At 47.3% G+C, this 22,728-nt stretch overlaps 2 protein-coding genes across 4 annotated transcripts; one reads left to right on the top strand and one right to left on the bottom strand.

Moving 5' to 3' along the window:
• Positions 1 to 12,431: 12,431 nt before the first annotated feature.
• B4GALT3 (UDP-Gal:betaGlcNAc beta 1,4- galactosyltransferase, polypeptide 3) lies at positions 12,432 to 18,218 on the top strand. Of its 3 annotated transcripts, none has more exons than XM_006861669.1 (8): positions 12,432 to 12,505; positions 13,456 to 13,530; positions 13,867 to 14,163; positions 14,722 to 14,957; positions 15,682 to 15,872; positions 15,997 to 16,119; positions 17,210 to 17,314; positions 17,432 to 18,218. In XM_006861669.1, exons 3-8 carry the CDS (start codon positions 13,902 to 13,904, stop codon positions 17,703 to 17,705), a joined length of 1,191 nt encoding a protein of 396 aa, XP_006861731.1. In that variant the 5' UTR covers positions 12,432 to 12,505; positions 13,456 to 13,530; positions 13,867 to 13,901; the 3' UTR covers positions 17,706 to 18,218. The 3 variants fall into 3 exon arrangements, with proteins under 3 accessions (XP_006861731.1, XP_006861729.1, XP_006861730.1); XM_006861667.1 differs by having other exon boundaries at positions 12,444 to 12,505; positions 13,381 to 13,530; positions 13,890 to 14,163; XM_006861668.1 differs by lacking the exon at positions 12,432 to 12,505 and having other exon boundaries at positions 13,381 to 13,530.
• A 154-nt stretch (positions 18,219 to 18,372) lies between these two features.
• PPOX (protoporphyrinogen oxidase) lies at positions 18,373 to 21,479 on the bottom strand. Its single transcript, XM_006861766.1, has 12 exons — positions 21,393 to 21,479; positions 21,135 to 21,269; positions 20,883 to 20,998; positions 20,599 to 20,731; positions 20,212 to 20,356; positions 19,914 to 20,104; positions 19,457 to 19,517; positions 19,206 to 19,324; positions 19,016 to 19,126; positions 18,777 to 18,926; positions 18,604 to 18,646; positions 18,373 to 18,515 (listed from the first exon to the last, which is right to left on the bottom strand). Exons 1-12 carry the CDS (start codon positions 21,477 to 21,479, stop codon positions 18,373 to 18,375), a joined length of 1,434 nt encoding a protein of 477 aa, XP_006861828.1.
• Positions 21,480 to 22,728: the final 1,249 nt, after the last annotated feature.

Genomic DNA, 22,728 nt, shown 5'->3' with positions numbered 1-22,728 from the left:
TGCATATGCCCGGCACAGCATGGGACAAGAGCCCGATTCCTTCGGAAGCAATGGGACAAGAGTCTCCCAACTACCTCTCTCTTCAGCAAACACAATTCCACCACTGGACTCTGGCCCTTTCTCTGGCTTTCCTACAAGCTAGGTTAGAGGAGGTAGAAGCAAGAGAGTGAATCAAGGCCAGATTGTTCTTCAACTGTTTCATCTAATTAGCAAAATTGGACCACCAATAATAACATCTTCTATGGATCATAACACTGTGGGCTAATGGTACAATGAGCAGACCCTGTGCTAAGCAGACGTGAAGCAGAAATGCAAACAATATATATGTGCTAAAGGAGCTCACACTGTATTCCAGGAGGAAAGTTCTGTGCTACACCTCCACAAAGAGAAACAGGGTGACACTGAGGAACTGTGAGATAAGACTCAAGGGACTGTGTGGGTTAAGAAGAGAGAGTCTTGAACTGGGATGTGAGGAATAGGTAATCATATTTACCTATACCTTTCTTTCTTTTGACTTTTTGTTGTAAATGGAGTGAAGGTTTACAGACAAGATCATCAATTTCACACTCAACAAATCCTACACTTAGCTTCATCTCAATGATTGCAATCCCCTCCAGGCAACAGCAGTTATCCTGCTGCTTTCCTGTGATTCCTATTTCCATCCCACCCACCTTCCCATTCCTTCTCAACTTTGTCCGTAGGGTAGGTAATTGTTGCCCTTTTGATCTTGAATCATCAACCATTCAATGGTGAACATATTTTACTAGTGTTGTTGTCTCCCCTATATACATATTTACTGCTTGGTTGAAAATTGGGTCACCCTGAAAGGTGGTCAAGGATCATCGTCTTGGGTTCCTCCCGTCCCTTTCTGAAGAGTAAGCCAGATTAGTTTTTTTATAATTTTGAATTTTGTTCCACATTTTCTACCACTCTATCTGGAACCTTCTCATGTGATCCCTTTCAGAGCAGTTAATAGTGGTAGTTGGGCACAGAGTTCTACTGGTCTCAGAGTCATAGTAACTGATGTTCATCTGTTCCACTGGTTCACTGGATTAGTTGATTCCAAGCATCTTCTATTTTCATCATTCTTTTTTCTTCCACACCTGGAGAGACCAATAGTTACACCTTAGATGGCTGGTTATGAGCTTTTAAAATCCCAGACACTACTCTCCAAAGGAGGATGTAAGACATTGCATAATAGCCCTCCTTCAGTGCTTACTCTGATTCACACTTTGTGAATAACTTTCATGTGTATGTATAATTTTAAGAGGAAGCCCTTTGCTCACTGTTGTTGTTAGGTTCCTTTGAGTGGATTCCGACTCAACACAACCCTATTTAAAAACAACAACAACAACAACAAAAAAAACCAGAACAAAACACTGTCTTTTCCTGTGCCATGTCACAATCAATCGTTGCTGTGCTTGAGCCCATTTTTGCAGTCACAAAAAGGGACTGGGCTCCAAGTCACTGCCATAATTGGGTAGGTGGAGGGCATATAGTGAAAGGGAGCAAAGCAAACTAGCTCCTCAAGAAGTGATGGACATTCCAGCCCTCTATCCTAGGCAAGGAGTCCTGGTGTGGCGCTGTGAGTTAATGTGCCAGACTGCAAAGCCATTTGAACTGTAAGGTACGCAGTTCAAGCTCACCAGCTGCTCCTCGGAAACCCCTATACAGGGTCGCTATGGGTCAGAATTGACTCTCGACGCCACTTAACAACAATAATCCTAGGCAAGGTTTGACCCCTTTCCAGAGTGGTCTCCCCATACTACCCACTTCTGAGACCCAGGCTATAGACTCTACCTAACATCTTGAAGACAGGAGCCCAGTACGTTCTTGCTGTGGAAGTACGAATACATACGCCCCTGCAAGAGCTGTCTCTCCAGACAGCCCACTTACTGCCTTCACAGACCTGAGATGGGAGCAGTAACAGGAAGGAAGGAGGAGGTACTGATTGAAACAGTTCAAGTATCTGGTGTGAGAGGCGGGAAGAGGGAACAAGGAGAAGCTGGAAAGAGAAGGGCCAGTGACTGCTGATGAAGTAAGCACCCTGCTCTGGAGAGGTTCAGAGTTTGAACAAACATTTTATGGGAGGGCAAGTCTTGTGTTTGACTGTTTGTGGTGAGAGAAGAAGTTGAAGCAATAACTGAGTTAAGCCAATTTTTTAAAGCTTCTATCCCTGAGATTCTCTGTTTCTGTGGTGAGAGCAGACGAAATCTGGGCATTAGTCCAAGCACTACTTTTGTGCTAGGGGTGGGAGAGCCACAGTTTCTAGGGGATGCTATGGAATGGACTAGTTTTCATTTACAATTCTACTCCATCTCTAGCCCCACTTCTTGAATCTCTACACAGTATTTCCCCCACTAAACATCAGATTGACAGTAAATGACAAACCACTATCTCATTGGTCTAGGCTCATGGGGAAGGAGGGGAAGAAAGTGGAATTCAATGTATTAGCACTTTATTGGCTAAGAGGATACTTCTGAACCAATGGAATGTTTTCCCCATTGCCTTGTTGCTGTGGGGGGTGGGGGTGGGGTAGCTAAAATCATTGGCAGCAAGACTAGACAGTTGACAGCTAGGGGAAACCACCTAAAAATGCTCTGAAAGAGGGGGGTGAGGGAAGGTGGGTGAGCAATAATACTTAACAATTTCCCCATACAGGACCTTATGTGGGGACAGGCCCAGAGGACTTACATAGCCTTAGGAAGAAAAGGGAGAGGAGGAAGCAAATTTAAAGCATTCTTTTCAGACTTTGAGCAACCCCTCAAGCCCAGTTATATAGAAGAACATAAACAATGGCATACACATATTCAGCTTTATAGAGATATATTAGCACATTCTCTAGATAATATGTTGTTTGTTGTTAATTTCCATTGAGTCAGTTCTGACTCACAGCGACCCTGTATAGGGTTTCTGAGGAGCAACTGGTGTGTTAGAAGCACCGACCTTGAGGTTCAAACCTACCTTATGGTCGAGTGCTTATCCTACAGCACCACACTGTCGGGGACTGGCCTCGACATAGTTGTGTTGTTCACGAGTGTTTGGTTCATGAGGAGGGGATATCTGGCGGCAAAAGGGATAGCAAAAGAATACACAGAAAGACAAAAAGAGGGTGAGAAAGAGACACCCCAAAACCAGGGTGGGTGCATTACTGGCATCCGGCAGGTCAGGCGTGGTGAACATATTAGCCAGGAGGGTGGTAAGATCCTGCATGGTATACATCTTAGCTAAGCGGGCAGTACGCACCCCTTACTAGCTGGTCAGTGACACATGCCTAGTCAGTTGCACAGCACGTTATCCAATTTGTACTGCACACTTTCACCGCCTGCCTGTAATGCACACCTGGGCTGGCCTGCGTCTCCGTTTTATTTAGGGGAGGAGCTTCACACCAAGCTGGGAGGGACTAAGACAAGGTACAGCTAGCATACGTAATTCTCCCGACATTCAGGCAACTTTACATTGAGCTTCGCTGGTTCAAATCCCAGGCCTGCAACTTAGTTTCTCAGGTTCAATTAACATATCTATAGCCCCTGAGCTCAGTTGGGGGAAGGTGAAAGGGAAGGACAAAAGGCTTGGGAGGAGTCCCGCTGTTTTGGCTTGAGCCAGGTTTTCAGGAACTTTGGCTGAATAGCCTGCACCTGGGACAGGTTTAGGGAGAATGTCCTTTTGTTTATAGAACAAAGAACTGGGAAGTAGCTAAGCTATTTTTAGTTAATCCTTTGGAGAAAGGTTTAATCTTGAAACCTTTACAGTCTCAGCTTTAGGAAAATATTACATTTATCTGTGGATATTAAGGGCTCATGTTTGGAATTAATAAAACATAACTGAACACTAAGATGAAAAACAATTTGTTTCTGTCCGGTGGCTAGAATCTGTTCCTCAGAGCCTGTGGCCTGCATTGTCTGCAACACTTGGGCCCAGTGGGCCTCGAACTTCTGACCAGCTTTACACGGTCTGCAACACCACACGAGGACTCCCTTGATAATATAGACAGATGCAAGAAGCATTGGGGGGCTTAAAATACTTTATAATAATTTTGTGCTGAAAAATGGATCTGTGTAAAAGAGTTATAGTTGTTAAGTGCCATCAAGTCGGACCCTATATAGGGTTTATGAGGAGCAGCTGATGAGCTTGAACTGCCGATCTTGCAGTTCAAACTGACCTTGTAGTTCAGTGCATTAACCCACAGCACTACACCAGGACTCTGTGGAAAAGAGTAAAATACATCAGTTGTACTAATCTCCCATCGAGAACAGACTGTTTCATTTATCTGTTTAAAAAATAAGCAATTGGTTGATAAACTCGAATCAAATCATTCTCTCAACAGCACCTGGAATAGAGGAAAGGACTGGAATTTTGGAGTCAGACAGAAACCAAGTTTTGCGACCTATTTGCATGCAATGATGTGGTCTTAAGTTAGTTGATCTCTATGAGCTTCAGTTTCCTTAACTGTAAAATGGGTATGTAACTAGCTGCCTTGTGGAGTGGTTATCAGAATTCATGAATATAATGATATAAATGCTTGGCATCATATTTGGATTCTAGTAAATGGTCAATACATGCTAATTCTTCTTGTTCCCTTGCATCTCTTCCTTTGTGTTCCTCCCACTTCTTACCCCTGCATTATTAGCATTAGAAAATAATCATAACAGATATGGCACTGTAAGATAAGCAGTGAACTGCTAACTGCAAGGTCAGCAGTTCAAACTCACCAGCAGATCTCGGAAACCCTATACAGGTCACTAAGAGTCAGAACTGACTCAATGGCACACAACAACAAAAAGGAACTATCTACATATCTAAGGTGAAATATTTTGTAGCGTTTGTGCCAAAAGGTCTAGCTTACATTCAAGGAATGATAAAAGGAAAGACATGGTCCCTATACCCAAAGAGTTTACAGTCTGGTGTTGAAACAGTCAGATAGGACAGAAATTCCAGACCAATGTGATAGGTGCCATTACAGAAGAGGGACACCTAGCACTGAATATGGGATCATGGAAGAAGTCCTGAAGGAGGTGTCTACCTTCCCTTCCAGAAACAAGTTGTAAAACTGTGGGGACCTCATGGACAGAGTAGAGAGAGTGACTAGAATAAGTAGAAGACTTCAGGACTCTCCTCTGTTGTTTTTTCACCTGTGTAACCCTTATGCAAAATCAAGGTGAAGTGAAAAGAACAAATCTGCAACTAAAGGATAGTATAGTAAAGAGTTGAGCAGGGCAGAAACCTGGAAAAGCTATGTGGCCTGAGTGGGGTTGGGAAAGAGAGTTTTGGAGAGAACCTATCATCTACATGGAAAATGCTGACTAGGAAAAAGAAGCTTTTAAAGACATTAGAATATGCATTAAAATGTGTTCCTGCCCCCAGCTACCACAACCAATTGCTCTGAAAGGGATCACATTAGAAGGTCCTGGATAGAGTTGGAGGGAAATGAAGAATAAAATTCAAAACCATAAAAAATACCAGGTTTACTGGTCAGATAGAGACTGGTGGAACCTCCAAGACTAAGGCCCTTAAGTAACCCTTCAGATGTGGAAATGAACTCACTTCCATGGCTCAATTTTCAGCCCAAAATATTGTTGGTATTGTTAGGTACCGTCAAGTTGGTTCTAATTCATAGTGACCCTATGCACAACAGAAGCAAACACTGTGCAGTTCTGTACCATCCTCACAATTGCTATATTTGAGCCCATTGTTAGACAATCAGAACGGTGAGGTACACACATGTTAAAATAAGCAACTATTTGAGATTAAAAGGACAGTGATTACACAAGGACAAAGTTCAGAAGGGTTAGGAAAGAAGGAAGAATAGAATCAGGAAACACAGGGAGAAAGTAGGAGAAGTGATGTTACATCTTGGGGATTTTAATCAGTGAGATGAAACACAATACGTATAAATAATTGAATGGAAAACTAATCTGCTCTGTAAACCTTCACTCAATTCACGATAAAATGTTAAAAAATAAAATAAAATGTGCTCCTACCTCTTACCTACACTTTTTGAGTCCCCTGGAGAAACTAAGTAGAGATTTAAATTATGTTAAATTAGTTTGGGGGATTCTTTGATTATGTTACTGTATCCTGACTGGGTCAATGGGGACCCTAGAATTTCTTCAGAATCTAGAAAGACAGGATGTTGGGATGGAAACTAGCATATCAGAATTTAAATTTTCACAGATACAGCAGTTCTGGAAGATGACTAAGTTCAGGGTGTGGTCAGGGCATGGGTAGCTGACATGGAGTAGAAGTGTAATCTCTGAAAACAAGGGGTTTGCAAACGAATATAGGGTAGTGGTCAGGAGATGGCAGATAGGAAGGTTAGAAAGTGATGAGCAGATTTGCAAGAACAGAACATTACAAAGGAATAGAGATCCAGAGGAAGAGTCCTCTGGGAGAACTGGTGGTGGTGGTGATATGCTATAAACCCTGTATAGGGTTTCCAAGGCTGTAAATCTTTATGGAAGCAGAAAGCTTCATGTTTCTCCCACAGAACAGATGGTAGATTTGGACTGCTGACCTTGCAGTTAGCAGCTCAACTGATAACCTACTAAGCTACCAGAGCTCCTTCTGTGAGAACTAAGTCTGCCTTTTCTGCTACATAGTGAACTCTTTTAAAACAAAAGCAAAAACAAACAGGGCTTTTACTTCCAACTTTGTGCTCAAAATTCAGATCTGTTGAATATCTGCTGTCTGCTTGGCACTTTTCCATAGTTCTCATTAATTATCATAAAAATCCCTGCATTGCAATGAATTACTTGATATGGCTCTTCTAGCTATAGTCTTTGTAACTCCCACCAATGATTGGGTCAGTCCATGCAAATGATGTGTGGATGGCCTACCAAGGGGATTGGATAGCTTACTAATAACACAAATAAGGCACAAGGCACCCTGGTGGGTGGGACCATGCAAATAAGGTGTATGGATTCCTGAAAGGGGGATGAGTCAGCTTTACTATCTGACTGGCTTAAGATGAGTCTTTCCAGAGGCAGAACAAGGAACATCATGGCAACCAAAGAAGAAGAGTCAAGAGCAGAGTGCATCCTTTGGAACCAGGATCTGTGCGCTGAGAACCTCCTAGATCGAGGAGACACAGAGGGAGAGCAGCAACATTGGAGATGATGAGAAGCAGAAAGAAGTAGTAGCAGAGACAGCCGAACTAGAACATTGGCAGGAGACAATACGGTGGGCTTCCTGGCCTACAGAGTGAGAAAGTTGAGTGCCTTCAGGCAGGAGGCTTCCTGGGGGGATGGGGTGCCTCAGGGACACTTATTGGTGAAGCTAAAGGGCTTTGAAATGCTTGCCCAAGCAAGGCAGAGGTAGAGAACCCATGAGTCAGTGAGAGGTATGTCTACAAGTCCTGACCCAAGAACTGTATCCTGAGTCATTTCTGATTCTGAATTGTAAACTGTTACTTCCCTAATACACTCCACAACTGCAAGTATTTTTGTTAGTTCTGTGTGGTCATAGCAATGAATCATCAAACACACCAGAGAAATAGAGTGCCGTTAGAGGGATGACTAGTGTCCAAACTGGTAAAAAGGTCGGAGAGTGGAGGCATGTCTGACCTTGGCCTCATAGGAATCAAGCTTTGGGCTGATGGTGATTCTCTCTCCCTCTCAGGAAGTTAGAGGTCAGATACCTCTGCAGTGCTGTTTTTACATTCCCTTAATGGAGTTCATTATATAGATGAAACCTAGAGAGCTTATTGCTCAATGTCACAGTCAATGAGTTTCAAAGCTGATGTTATATTCAAATCCAGAGTCATTCATTTTGAGCGTCAAGCTCTTAGGCCCCACACTGAGTTTGTCATCTCTCTCTCAGATCCCTGCCTACCCTTCCTAAGTTTTGTTCCTCATCAACCTAAATTGATGGTACCACCATTAACCCAAGAGTCCAAATCCAAAGTCTGGGCATCATTTTGTAGGCTTCTAATTCCCTGATTCAGCATATTCAGTGAATCACCAAGTCCTGTTTGCCTCTTAAAAATTCTCAAGCTACTTTCTTCCCTCCAGTCCTACTTATTTTGCGTGCCTTATTTTGTGTGGAAGTCCTGTTGTGGCGCTGTGGGATAATACTCTGGACTGCAAAGTTGCTTTGAACCACAAGGTCGGCAGTTTAAGGTCTCACCAGCTGCTCCTCAGCAACCCTATACAGGGACACTGTGCGTCAGAACCAATTTGATGGCACTTAACAACAACAATTTTGTGTGACTTATCTCATTTCTGGATTTCTGCACTAACCTTCTAAGTGGTCTCCCTGCTTCTAGTCTTGGCGATCATTGTTGTTATTGTTAGGTGCTGTCGAGTCACTTCTGACTCATAGCGACCCTATACACAACAGAATGAAACACTACCTGGTCCTGTGTCATCCTCATAATTGTTGTTACTCTTGAGCCCATTGCTGCTGCCACTGTGTGAATCCATCTCATTAGGGGTCTAGTTTTGCCATTAGAAATTAATTCATTAGAAAACAAATGAATGTTCTACATTTCCACCAAAGTATACTTCCAAAAAGGAGCTCTGGTAGCATAGCGGTTACGAATTGGGCTGCGAACTGCAAGTTCGAAACTACCAGCTGCTACATGGGAGAAAGATGAGGCTTTCTGCTCCCGTAAAGATTTCCAGCCTCGGAAACCCTGTACAGAACCCTGTACAGGGTCGCTATGACTTGGAACCAACTCCACAGCACATAACCACCACCACCATACTTCCAAAAGCTGAGATGCAGCACTTTGCTTAGGTCGCTTTATTACCTTCTCCTTACCCTCAGGAGAAAACCCAGACTCTTTTAATATGGTTTATGGAGTCTGTCATCATCTGGCCCCTTCTTACTTCCTTTGTTTCATATTTCACTATTCCCTTCACTCGATTGTCTGCCCTTACTGATCCATCTTTTTTAAACTTTTTATTGTGAATTGAGTGAAAGTTTACAGAACAGATCATCAGTCCCCACACTCAACAAATCGTTCATGTCACATCAATACAACGATTGAAATCCACTCTGTGTATCATCAGTTAACAGTATTTAACTCTATTCATTGTAACTCTTGTACTCCTCTCTGTATCTTCCACTACCTTCACCTTTCCTGTGCCAGTTTCCCTCTTGTTACATATTGCGTTCCCCTTCCCCGAAATTAACAAACAGTTCTGGTGTGGTGCTGTGGGCTAATGTGCTGGACTGACTGCAAAGTCAGTTTGAACCACAAGGTCAGCAGTTCAAGCTCACCAGCTGCTCCTTGGAAACCCTATACACAGTTGCTATGGGTCAGAACTGACTCAACGGCACTTAACAACAACACCCTCTACCCTGTGAATAATTTTCCTTTCCCTCACACCCCTGGTAGCTATCACAGGTAACAATAAGGCACCTTCTTTTGGCAAGAAAACCTATTCTTAACTTTCTACAACAGTAATTTCATACACTATTTGTCCTTTTGTGATTGGCTAATTTCACTCAGCATAATGTCCTCCAGGTTAATCCATGTTATGAGGTGTTTCACAGATTCATCATTTTTCAACATTGTATAATATTCCATTGTGTGCATATACGAAGTTTCTTTAACCATTCTTCTGTTGATAGGCATTTAGGCTGTCTCTGTCTTTTTGCTAATGTGACTAGTACTGCAGTGAACATGGGTGTGCATATATCTATTCATGTCATGGCTCTCATTCCTTGAGGATATATACCAAGTTGAGGGATTATTGGGTCATATTATTTCCAACTTTCTGAGGAAGACTGATCCACTTTGAATTTCCTTAACTGCCTAATTTCTTCCTCATTTCTAGACTTTTGACACCCTTTATCTGTCAAAAGGCTCCTGTCAGGCTACCTGAAATGGGAGCGGGGTGGCGGTGGGGAGGAGCAAGCTGTAAAGGCAAGAAGTGACTGGCTTACAAGTTTTCAAGAGGGAGTTTAGATTCAGAGTGTTCAGGGGAAGGTAGAATTCCCACTGAGTGGTTTTCACCCTGTCTAGATGGGTCTGGTGAAAGGAGATGGAGACAAGACTCTCATGATTCAATAGTTAGTAATTGTTATCATGACTAATTGTGATTGTCGCAACTGTAAAGGCAGAAGTTTTATAGCAAAAAGGGGTGAGTGGTTGATCTTACAGTCCCAGAGTGGGGGACCCTGGGACCATCAGGGGAAAATAATGGGAATGGAGTATGGGACCCTACCTGGAGAAGTAGTGACACCAGAGATGGAGGCGGAGATGATGACATGGAAAGACGGAGCAGCTGAGGACTCTAGGCTCATGGAGGGAGAGGGGATGTGTGCTGGCTGCCGGTGGGGCAGGCTTGCAGTGTGTGCCCTTTGGCTGTTTGAATGATTGTATATTCTTGAGTGTTTTGGTGCACATCCAAAAAAACAAAGGGAACAGAAGCAAATACTGTTGAACGATGAAGCATACAGAGAACTGTAATCAATTCACAGTAAAATCTTAAAAAAAAAAAAAAAAAAGATTTATAGCGTTGGAAACCCTATACAGGATTAAAAACAAAAGGATCCTGTCAGGAAAAGGTAAAATAATGACTCTCATACAAATATATAATTAATGCGTGCTGAAGAGTATATTTAACTCATGAGGGATCCCACAGATGTTATAAATGATTCAAGGGAGAAGCTAAAGAACAGTCATGTCTAAAGATCAGGAATACAGACATGAGTACGAAAAGGAAGCAAAAACTGTTTTTCCATAAAGCAGGAAGTGAGTTGTTAACTGAATCTCTGCCAGATGGGACAGGATTTGTATGCTGTTCAGTCACCTACACAGAGTTGTAAAATAGCTCCCATGAAATCAGAATCCTATTAAGAGAGAAAGGCATACTATAGACAAGCTACTCATGTTTCCTGTTAGCCATCACTTCTTCAGGGAAGCCTTTTCAAAATCTCCAAATTTGGATGAGATTCTATTTCTGGGTCAATTTGGATACGGATATACATACATACACACACACACATATATAGAACAATTAACAGTTGCCATTGAGTCACTTCTGACTCATGGGAACCGCATGCATGTTAGAACAGAATTGTGCTGCACAGGGTTTTCAATGACTGGTTTTTCAGAAATAGATAGCCAGGGCTTTCTTCTGTGGTGCCTCTGGACGCATTGAAATCCGCAACCTTTTGAGTAACAGGGTAGCACATTCACTACCTACACCACTCAAGGACTAACTTTCTACACACACGCGCGCGCGCGCGCACATGCACACAGACGGGGACTGGGAATTATTCAAGTCCTTTATTGACGTCTGCACGGACATCTGCCTGTAAGTAGCACAATATACCAGGGGTTAGTGGAAGCCACAAGATAAAACATATTGAGTATTAATGAAGTATTCATTTTGCTCTAGTATCTGGGGAAACTCATTTTTACGATTCAGCAGACACTGCCCTTTCCTCCATACACACGTTTCATTATTTTACTAGTAGTTCCTTTGTGAAGGCCTATGTTGTTTTAGGTTGAGTTGACTGTTTCATACCCATTTTATGTACAACAGTACTAACAATAAGGCACCTTTTTCACAAATTGTTGCTATTTTTGAGTCCAGTGTTGTGGCCACTGTGTCAGTCCACCTCATTGAGGGTTTTCCTCTTCTTTTGCAGACCCTCTTTTTGATGTTCCCCAGTGAGGGTCCCTCCTGATGACATGTCCAAAGTAAGTGAGACAAAGTTTCGCCATCCTCACTTCTAAGCAGCTTTTTAGTTGTACTTCCCCTAAGAATATGTTTGTTCTCTGATTGATGGGCTATAAAACAAATTCTTTCCTCATATTGAATAGATCCTGATTCCTGACAACCCCGTGTATGTACAGCACAGTTGAACTCAGTGTTTTCAAGGTTGTGCGCGTAATCAGATCACCTTACCTTTCTTCAGAGGGGCCTCTGGGTTGTTCTAGAAGCCAATCTTCGGTTAGCAATTGAGCATTTAATCCTTTGCACTACCCAAAGATGTCTACAGTATACCAAAAGTATACAAAAATGCAGAACAATCTGCAAGGTTATATCCTGAGAGAGAAACAAATTGGATACTAAGTGGAACTAGCCTGCAGGAGGAGCCATTGATACGCCGCAAGAGGGACTCAGTCTGGCATACGGGTGGACTGTGAGGTCTCCGGATGCACCAGAAACAGTTACACTGATCTGTAGGTCATCAGTCGGCCCTCAGAAAAAGTCAAGGGTTTCTGCTTTTACAGGTCAAACGGGTGGGAAGTAGAATCCTGCTAGGAGTTAGCCGGGTGGGGATGAGCCCCCGACCCTGCTCCAGGAGGGCGCTCGTCCCACCCGGTCTGCAGTCTACTTGGCATCCGAACCTGGCGGGGCCGCTCTCCCGCCGGGTGCCCAGCAGCTACGCGTCGCGACCCAGTGCTTCCTTGGCCCGGGAGGCTCCACCCGCAGCTCCGCCCCGTGACGCGCGGCAGCGCCCCCGCAGCGCCCGCTTCCAAGATGGCAGCAGGGAGGTTTGCCCGGCTTTCGGGGCGGCGGTGACGACGGGAGGCAGAGCCCAGGTAAGTGGACTGGAGACGATGGTGAGGGAGACCCCGGAGAGAGATTAGGGCGATCGGAAGGGTGAGACGTTTTAAGCAAAGGATGGAGACAAGCTTGAGCAGGGAAGCGGAGAGGTCCCAGCTGGAACTATGGACGGGAGCTGGGCGAGCTCACTTTGCAAGGTAGGGCAAAGTATGCGAGAGGAGATTGGAGTGGGGGTGGGGTCTCCGGTAGAGCTGGGTTTTAACCCCCTGCAGAATAGTGACCACGCCCCTCCAGGTGAGTTAGCCCGGGTACTATCCCCCGCCCTTCCCCCCTCTCCCCCCACGCCAGTTTCTGCCCCAGCCCTCCCTCCCCTTCTCACTTCAGCAGCAGCCTTCCCCTCGCCTCCCTCCCTCCCTGGCTCGGACCTGGAAAAGGTAAAAGAGTAGAGGACTCCACCCCCACCCAGGTGCTCTTTGCTGCTGCTCCCAAGTGGTCAGCCTCCTTGCACCTGCGAAGCTGGCTCCGAGGCACGTGAAGAACATTAAGGAGTCTATTTCCTACCCAGCCCTTGGCTCTCCTGAGGCCATTGCACGCTCCTGACATGAATGCTTCGCTCTCTGAAGGGGTTCTGGGAAATACCATGTTTCCTTCCTTTAGCTGCTTTCTCCCCACTCCCCAAACTGGTCTGTCCTGTTGGGATAGGAGTAGCGGTGGTGATTTCGCCTGGACTTCACCCTGTCACTCCAGTGTAGCCCCAGGGCAAGGGGAAAATGCGGAATTTATCATCTCTTGCACGATCCCCCTTTACTTTTCCTACCACTTTCCCTCACTTCTGCTGAGGAACCGACCTCACCCTGATCCTGAACTCTGTTTATGGGTGACTGATTTCCCACCACCACTTCTATTTCAGCTGGGATCCAAGACCTTCACCACTAGAGTGCTGGATGGAACCTTTCTCTGTCCTCGGGACCATTTTCAATTTTAGATAATGCCTCACATCTCTGCTTCCCCGGGACCCCCTGAAGTCCCTTTGCCCCCCAGGAATACAGCTTGAACCTAGGTAAGTCTATCTTTTCTCCCTCTAAGGATGGAAAAGGGGGTTCTGTAGATACTCCTGGAATGGACAAGAAACCTGAATGATGTAAGCATTCTTAGTGGTGGGCACTGAGAGTAGATGGTGGCATGTTTGGGGGGTAGTTAGAGGAGAGTAATACTTGGATTGCAAGTAACAGGTAGTAGGACTGTTGGTGGTTACATTCTGTTTCTTCTTCTCATGTGGCCATACATCTGTGTGCTCCTTTCTGTAATTTTGTTCTTTGCCTCTCCTCTATCATCCCACCTCCTTCATACTACCTACTGATGTCTGCTGGCTTGGTCTTTTCCCAGTTGTTCCCAGAACTCCTCTCTCTCCTTCCCCAGATCCTTCCCAGGATGTTGTGGAGGTTGCTGGAGCGACCCTGCACGCTGGCCCTGCTCGTGGGCTCCCAGCTGGCTGTAATGATGTACCTGTCCCTGGGAGGCTTCCGAAGCCTCAGTGCTCTATTTGGCCGAGATCAAGGGCCCACTTTTGATTATTCTCATCCCCATGATGTCTACAGTAACCTCAGTCACCTGCCTGGGGCCCCTGTTGCCCCAGGAGGCCCTCCAGTTCCTCAAGGTCTGCCCTACTGTCCAGAACGATCGCCTCTCTTAGGTGAGTGCAGAATGTAGCAGTGAAGGAAAGGGCAGGGTGTGGGGCCAGGAGGCTTGGGCAAGTGTGGAGTGTGAAGAGTGGGACTTCGAATAGGAGGTTAGTGTAATCAGAAGGTGGGCTGGGTTTGGGAGAGAGTGGACTCTGAATTTGGAGTTAAATTGGATTCTTGATTTGGGCCATAAACTTTCCATTGCCTGCCCACTACTTATGGACTCATCTTGACCCCGGTTAGAAATTCTTTCTCCTGTTGATGAACCCTGCTTTAGTTAGTTAGAAGTCCTTGTGTTCTTTCCACCAACCCACCCACCCCAACAATAGCTTCCAACTCTGAGGGAGGAGAAAGTTGTGGAACCCTAAAATAAGAAAGTTGACTGGGTCAGGAGCCTGTGCTTTCCAAACTGTGCAGAGCTGTCTCAGTGATGGTGAACCAAACACTTGTGAGCTTTCTGAGTGAGCCCTGGCTGGGAAAACTGAGCCTGAGAACCAGGCTGCCAAGGCCAGGGGTACTCCTAGGCTCTGCAATTCATTCTTTTCTCCTTGTCTGTCCACTCCCAACAGTGGGTCCTGTGTCGGTGTCCTTTAGTCCAGTGCCATCGGTGGCAGAGATTGTGGAGCGGAATCCTCGGGTGGAACTGGGAGGTCGGTACCGCCCTGCAGGGTGTGAGCCCCGCTCTCGAACAGCCATCATTGTGCCGCATCGTGCTCGGGAGCACCACCTACGCCTACTGCTCTACCACCTGCATCCCTTTCTCCAACGCCAGCAGATTGCTTATGGAATCTATGTCATCCACCAGGTACCTAACCCTCGCCTCACCCTGATCCTCCTCATACAGAGCTTCAGACAAATGCCATGCCATTGTCATCTCGCAGATCCCCGGAATCATTTTGAAGACTGTTGAACCTAGGGAATGCTTGACATTGCCCTGCTAAACTTCTTAGTTTCATACTTATCCTTGTTCTCTTTATGTTATTCTTGCTGTCCTGTACTTTTCCATGACTTTTCCTCTGTTCAGGAGAAAGCGCAGCTTTGGAGTTGGATACATCTGGGTGCAAATTCTAGTTCTGCCATTTGTTACATGTAGAAACTTGAACAAGTTTGGTAATTCCCTGTTGTTAAATGCTGTCAAATTGGTTCTGACTCATAGAGACCCTGTATAGGTTTTTTCTGAGGAGCGGCTAGTGAGTTTGAACCACCGACCTTGCAGTCCAAACCGACCTTGAGGTCCAGTGCTTTTCTACAGTGCCATATCATGAGGCAAATAGCAGTAGGTAGTGAATAGCCACATTTTTAACAAGGTTGTTATCAGGATTAAATACTAAACAGCAGCATGTTATCAGACACATACATACTGATGCTCAAGGAAAATTTGTTGAACGATTAAATGAAAAAAAAGTTTGTCTTGGCTTCATTCTCCGTGCTCTGCACCCTACTTTGATTTCTCTTCTTTCACCTCTCATCATTCTTTTCCCCGTGCTCCCGACCTATGAACATGACTCAGCCCTGCTGTTATCTTCCAGGCTGGAAATGGAACATTTAACAGGGCAAAGCTGCTGAATGTTGGGGTACGAGAAGCCCTGCGTGATGAGGAGTGGGATTGCCTGTTTCTGCATGATGTGGACCTCCTGCCAGAGAATGACCACAACCTGTATGTGTGTGACCCCCGGGGACCCCGGCATGTCGCTGTTGCCATGAACAAGTTTGGATACAGGTAGAGGGCATGGGAAGGGGCTGGTTAAGTAGGGAATCCTACCATCCAATGGGAGAACTCAGGAAATGTGGGAAGGGTGTTTCCCTGGAAGACTTGTGGAATCCAAAGATCTTTCTCTCCCCAGCCTCCCGTACCCCCAGTATTTTGGGGGAGTCTCAGCACTCACTCCTGACCAGTACCTGAAGATGAATGGCTTCCCCAATGAATACTGGGGCTGGGGTGGTGAGGATGACGACATTGCTACCAGGTCAGACTTCCTGCTACCACCTCCATTCCCACCTCCCAGCCTAGCTCCTTGACCTCTAAGACCACTCCTGGGTGCCCATCAGCTCTCCTGGTCCTATACTGAGGCCATTGCTTTCCAAGTCTTTTAGTTCACCTATCTGCATACTGTTTAGGTATGGTCCTGGGGAGGAGCTAAGATCAACAGGACATAGTATCATGGGATTCCAGGGCTAGAAAGGGTCCTAGAGACAGCTTAGTCTCACCTTCTTCTAGACTTAGATCCAAACTATTTCCTATAGAGATCCAGGGGAAGGGATTCTACTACCAGAATCACTTTTAAAAAAACGTGCCATTGGCACGATGCTAGTTTCCTTTTATTAGCATGTGAATTATCCTGGCCTTCAGACTCAGCTGGCCTGACTTCATACCCACCTGTGGTTTGAGTATTTGGACTCAGTGTGCCAGACCCATTGCTTTCCCTCCCCTTTTATCCGCTGGAAAGATATCGCTGTGAATTCTCTTCTTCCATGTATGTTCAAAGTACTCAGAACATTCTGTGTATTTTTTTTTTTTTTTTTCAGTACCTTTATTTCCTACTTCCATTTCTTAGAGTTGGGGTTTGTTTCCTCCAGGTCTTGATGACCACATGCTACCCTTATTTTAACAAGAGGATGAGGGAGGGGCTTTAGTTGGGGCAGCTCAGCCACTATTCTAAAACTTGCTGAGTTTGGGCTTACTTCCTGTTATTTTGACAAAATGGCTTCTTTCTGTCCTTCCCAGACTACAAGGGCAACAACTCCTGGAGTCACTTAGAAAACACAGGTCGGAGGTGCAATCCTACCTCTTTCTGTTAACTATTTAAAGGCACCAGGGTGCTTGGTACCATACCTTGAAGATTTGAATACATCTAGTTTTTACGTTCACTTTAGCTCTTCTTTCAGTTTGCTTGTCTTCCCACTCCAGTGTGCCTGGCACCTTTTTTTCCTGACTAGTTGTAGTTTTTTGTGTACAGAAACAGCAGTCCCTTCCTGGCTGACCTCACTTCACAGTCATAGCTCAGCAGCTTTTCTCCATTCTGGATCCTCCAAGGTTCCCCCTCATTTTTCCTGTAGGGTGCGCCTGGCTGGGATGAAGATCTCTCGACCTCCCACATCTGTAGGGCACTATAAGATGGTGAAGCACCGAGGAGATAAGGGCAACGAAGAAAACCCTCACAGGTAGGAAGTGAGGACTGGGTCCTCAGGATTCTGCACCCCTAGGTAGGAGACTTCTAAAGGTCTCTAGATTCCTGGCTGTCCCTTCCTGGGTCTTAGTTTCTACTTTCTAACCTTCAGATTTGACCTTCTGGTCCGCACCCAGAATTCCTGGACACAAGATGGAATGAACTCACTGACATACCGATTGCTGGCTCGAGAGCTGGGCCCTCTCTATACCAATGTGACAGCAGACATTGGGACTGACCCTCGGGGTCCCCGGGCCCCCTCCGGTCCCCGTTACCCACCTGGTTCTTCCCAGGCCTTCCGTCAAGAGATGCTGCAGCGCCGGCCCCCAGCCAGGCCTGGCCCTCCACCTACTGCCAATCACACAGCCCCCCATGGTTCACACTGACTCCTTCCTGACTATATTAATCATGAAATGGACAGAGGAGTTGTATTCTCCCTACCCTTCAGCCCCTCATTGTGAGAGGGATGTGGGGGACCTGAACTCTAGTACTATGCTGGCAGCCAGGGGCCTCTCCTCTTTGCTGGACTGGAGCTGGGCTCCTCTAGACCTGGAGGTCCCTCTTTCTAGGGTCACCTACCAGGGCTTCTGACTGTGAATCCTTGATGTCATGATTTTATGTGACTATTCCTGGGAGTCCCCTGCCCTGGGGTAGGTGCAGGGCTGGACCCCAAGCCCCTTCCTCTTCTGTGGAGAGAAGAGTGATCTGGCTTCTCCTGGGGCCTCCTGTGAATATTTATTCTATTTATGGTTTCCGGGAAGTATGTTTGGTGAAGGAAGCCCCACCAGGGCACTTTCTTCCAGTGCTGGAGTAGCACCTCCTCCTGACCCCTGGCTCAGAGTGGGGCAGGGCTGGGGCTGGAATTTTGATATATTTTCTAATAAAGGACTTTGTCTTGCCTCTGCTCTTGCTTTTGCATTCCAGGCACCCTTTGCCTATCTTTGTATCCCTGGTCCATAGGTGATCAAAAAGCCAGACAAAGCCACCCTCCAGCAACTTTTATTTCATGAGTGGGTGAGTCGTCCCTGCCAGCAGGGGCAAGAGGAGGTGGGATCACCTGTCAGGTTTTGTACCCAGGGCCTGGGCTGCTGCCTGGCGCCCACTCTCAATACAATCATTGACAGCAACCCCCTCATAGGAGGCTCCGGCTAGTGTTAGGGGCAGCCTATGAGCAGCCAGAAACCGGGAAGCTAAGTCTGGAAGGAAAGGATGAAGGAATGTTAACAGCTGGAGGTCCGATTGCCTTCGATGCTCCACCTCAGCCCAGCTGCTGTCCCAACTTACCCAGTTTTTTCCAGTGGCCTAATGTATACTGGGGGATGCAATTCTAAGGAGAAAGTAGGGAATGAAAGGAAAAGTTCACTAGATCCCCAGGTCTTTCTTTGGTAGACATACAATGACAAAATATACCAGTCCCTACCAAAGGGGGAGCGAGAGAGGAGTTTACCCCAACTCACCTTATGAAGATGGACCAAGCAATGACTTGGTGGCTCCTTCAGTCCTAACTGTATGGCAGCTGCTTTCTCTGCCTGCTGCTGCAACAGCTCCTGAGATAAGACATGGCCACTGGCCTCCAGTGTTTGTAGCCAGGAGCCTCCCAGCATCACCTAGGGAGGGATACAGCACTGGCCTTGCCTACACTGGAGCACACAGGAGCCCTTTAGAAGCCCCCATAAACAAAGCTTCCTCTTCTCACAGTTACTCGGAGGCCAGGAAGGCTCCCATCCTGTTCAGGGAAAGCAACTGAATCATACACAATTCCCAAGACACCTGGGTCTTCGGAGGATGGAACCAAATGTCCAAATCCCTGGAGAGAAGGAAGAGATTGGGTCAGCAGGGAAGGGCTCTTAGCTGAGCCCTTGTCTCCTCTTCCCTCTGTGCCACACCTGGACAGGCAGATGAGCTCCTCGGTACTGCAGATTTACCACAGCAACAGACACAGCACTGATGGTACGCAGGGTAAGGGCCAGAGGTGCCGCCTCAGCAGGGAGCAGTTCACTGAGCACTAGGGGAGATGATCAGGAGGCATTCACACTCAGTATTCATTAAGGCCCTGGCATTAAAATCCCATTAGAGATGACCAGTTCAAGTACAGGGTTTTGCTGGCTGGGGAAGGAGAGGGAGACTATCCCATTACCTGAGGCTGGAACAGCACTAATAATATGGTCAGCCTCCAGGCTGCTGTCCCCTAGAGACACCTGAGAGAATGGAAACATTTGATCAGGGGAATTTTATGGTTAAATCAAGACTTGCTGCCTCACTCTCAATATCTCAGGCATCCAAGTGGCAGGAGAGACTGGATGCTGACCCACGATTAAGAGAATAAGTGACAATGTGGTCCACACAAAAATCAGTCGCCTGTCCAATTCAGGAAGTGGGCCAGTTAAAAGCACTACCTCTAGCCACGTATTTAGATCAAAAGGGACTTGAGAGAAGGGGCACAAATTAGGCCTTGGTACCTGGTGTGGTCCGTATTTGCGGAATAGCTTCTAGGGCAGGAAAATAATGAGTCACTTCAGTTGTGTCAGCCCTGGTCTGCTGATGACAACACTGACATACAGACTCATTCATTATTCTCCAGGGGGAGCCCCTACCTTCCAGCGTCCTTCTGCCTGGAGGCTGAGCCCACGAACTGGCTGTCCTCTGAGAATACTGACTCCCCTACTAGTCAGGTGGGCGTCAAGGGCCTGGGGCAACATCTCCAGCCCTCCACGAAGGGACCACTGGCTCCAGCGTTCAGCCCGGGCCTGGCGAATGAGTGCCGAGTCGACCTGTGGGCCCTGCCCTGCAAATAAGGAAGCAGAGAAGAATCAAGACAGAACCCCTTGCTGTCTGACCCCCTAGCTCTGGCAGTGCTTAATATCACGAACCCTTGAACCAGTCCCCCCTCACCTGCTCCCAGCAGCAGCCCTAGTAATATGGAACGATGGGTTTGTTCAGCTTGGAAGAGAGTGGGAAAGCAAGACCTGATACTGAGCTCACGGCTGTCGCCTGCAAACACTCCACGGCAGAGACTGTCCAGAGCTAGAGAAGCCACCTGAAGGGTAAAACGGGTTGAGAGTTCAAGGAAGAAGTTGCACTGGCCCTGCTTGGAAGGGAGTGGAAGTGGGAGAGGGTTTGATGGGGAGTTTCCCACTTTAACAGAAGACTAGGAAGGAAATACAGGCATTCACCAGAGAAGCTGGCATTTCCAAATGACACAAAAGTGCCCCTAGATGGCAGCTTTCATTAGGAGGTTCTGCAGCTGGTTTAGGAGGGGAGGGATTTGGGCAGTGTCACCTCAGGTCCAAGGCGCCGCTGGGCAAAACTGTGCACAGTCTCATCAGGTTCTTTGCCCCGGGGCTTGGTCAAGTCCCTCAGCCCAGCCCAGAACAGAGGTTTGGAGAAGGGGGGTGAAGGGCTGAATAGCCCCCTGCATGGAGGAAGGGATAGTGAGGGGGGTAGGTCCTCCATGGGTCATTTCCATTCATTTAGTCACCCTATGCTGGGCGGGATAATAGGGAGATAGGATCTGAGGATTGGGGCCAAAGTAGACCAACGCGCAGTAAGAAAACTGGTGTTACCTGAGGCCAGTGGGCAGGGCATGCAGGGTGCCTCCTACATACAGGAACCTGTTTTGGGCAGCTGGCTGATCTCCTCGGACAGGCAACACTTCTGAGTCCAAGCCAAGCTCCGAAACCTACTCTCCACACGCCCTCAAGAAGAGGACAAACTAAGGGAACGTCTGATCCACCAAGTCTCCACCCTCCCCTCAACTCTACTGCCCAGTGAAAGGCACTTCACAACCTCTCCTAAGCATTCCATGTGCCTCTCACCAGGAGCAGGGTCTGGGCCCCCAAGGCTCCAGCCGGCCGAATTCCTCGAGGTCCAAGTTCAAAGATAGCACCATCCGGGCCTCGAACGGAGCGGATCCAGCCTCCCAGACGCTTGCTGCCCTCCACGAGGATCACCTGGATACAAGGGGAGACTCTACAGCACCGCCTACAGCCGCGGAGGAGATAATCCCGACCAGGATCCAGCTTTTGCTTTAAAGGAGGTGCCTTGAAAGAAATGCTCATGGGAGAGGCACTTACCTTGGGGGGTTTGGGGACCCGGCTCAAGTGGTAACTGGCGGCCAAACCGCTGATGCCTCCACCCAGGACAACAACGGTCCGTTCCATGAGGAAGCCTGGGGAAAGGGGGGGTGACATGGACAAGCGGATCCTGCACGCAAGAAGTCTCGCGGGTTCCGGGTTCCACTCCCGCCCCCTCAACGCTTAAAGGAAAACTAAGGCAGCGTGTGCAGAAGGTCCGGTGGAATCGTGAGCCCCCACCCAGCGGTCAGGACTCACCCAAGAAAGATCAGGAGGGACAGAGAAAATGGAGGAGGAGGCAGTGGTCTCGGCCCAAGACCTCACTCATACAGCGCCCCACTAGGAGGCAGATAAGGGCCACGCCCACGTTATCTGTTCTCGCAGGGCTCCAGGGGGCCGGCCAGCTTTCTAGATCCTGAGGCGTTCGCTTTCTTCCCACGCCTCCCTTTGCCAACAAACACTTCAAATCAGCTGTTCCCACCCCCACTACTCCCGCCCCCTCTCTTTAATCCTCCCACTCTCCTTCCACACTATTTTCGCGCACGCTCCTGATTCTATTTCTTCTGCTTCTGAATTGGTGGGTCCTTGAAGGCCCCGGATTACATCCACCAATGAAACACTGAGCTGGTGATGACTCTTCCCGCTAGGGTTGTACGAAGGCCTCTGAACTGAGAGGCGCCACAGAGCTGGAAATTAACCAGTTCCGTGCCCAGTCGGAGTGAGCGGCCTAACATAGTACCCCCTTCCCACTCCCACTCTCTCCGGGATCAGAACCGGGGCGGCGAAAGTTGAATTCTGGAGTTGGCATTCCCCAATTCAAGTTTCTCAGGCCCAGCTAGGGTGAGAACCCTGGAGGGAGGGCCCCATGAGTCCTTGTAAAGAGATATTGTTACTGAGTGCCTTCGAGTCGATTCCGACCCATAGCGACCCTGAATAGTATTTCCAAGGAGCAGCTGGTGAGCTTGAACCGCCAACCTTGCAGTTCAAACAGCTTTGCAGTCTGTCGCATTAACCCACAGCGCCACATAGGGACACGGAAACCGGTCCTAGGGGAGGCGGCTCCATAAACAGCTTCTTGATGTTAGCAACAGACCAGGCCTACGGGAGCCTGGGCCACCGGGCAACGTACTCAGTGTTTGTCAACAGGGGTCCTTGGGTGCCTCACCCTCTAGGGACAGCCCCCACCGCCAACAGTACCCGTTGTCCGGGTGCCTGCATTTTTGTTCCAGGCCTTCCCGCAGCACTTTCAAGAGGCTCAAGTTTGTCTTTTTTCCTTCACTGCTGGGCACACGTGGGTGCTGCCATGCCTATTATCCATCCCATCTGTTCAGAGAGC

The sequence above is a fragment of the Chrysochloris asiatica genome, unplaced genomic scaffold (genome assembly GCF_000296735.1).
Source record: "Chrysochloris asiatica unplaced genomic scaffold, ChrAsi1.0 scaffold00042, whole genome shotgun sequence".
Lineage (NCBI taxonomy): Eukaryota > Metazoa > Chordata > Mammalia > Afrosoricida > Chrysochloridae > Chrysochloris > Chrysochloris asiatica.
Note: the sequence above shows the minus strand (reverse complement) of the source record. Positions and strands in the feature narration are given on the sequence as shown.

Bases quoted from the DNA above. Each gene is read 5' to 3' on its own strand.
- B4GALT3 (XM_006861669.1), top strand. From the start codon at position 13,902: ATGTTGTGGAGGTTGCTGGAGCGACCCTGCACGCTGGCCCTGCTCGTG. The intron at 15,873-15,996 runs GTAGAGGGCATG...TTCTCTCCCCAG, and splicing joins ATGAACAAGTTTGGATACAG to CCTCCCGTACCCCCAGTATT. The intron at 16,120-17,209 runs GTCAGACTTCCT...TTTTTCCTGTAG, and splicing joins GATGACGACATTGCTACCAG to GGTGCGCCTGGCTGGGATGA.
- PPOX (XM_006861766.1), bottom strand. From the start codon at position 21,479: ATGGAACGGACCGTTGTTGTCCTGGGTGGAGGCATCAGCGGTTTGGCC. The intron at 20,732-20,882 runs GTAACACCAGTT...TCCTCCATGCAG, and splicing joins GCCCTGCCCACTGGCCTCAG to GGGGCTATTCAGCCCTTCAC. The intron at 18,927-19,015 runs GTGAGAAGAGGA...ATCCCTCCCTAG, and splicing joins TTCCTGGCCTCCGAGTAACT to GTGATGCTGGGAGGCTCCTG.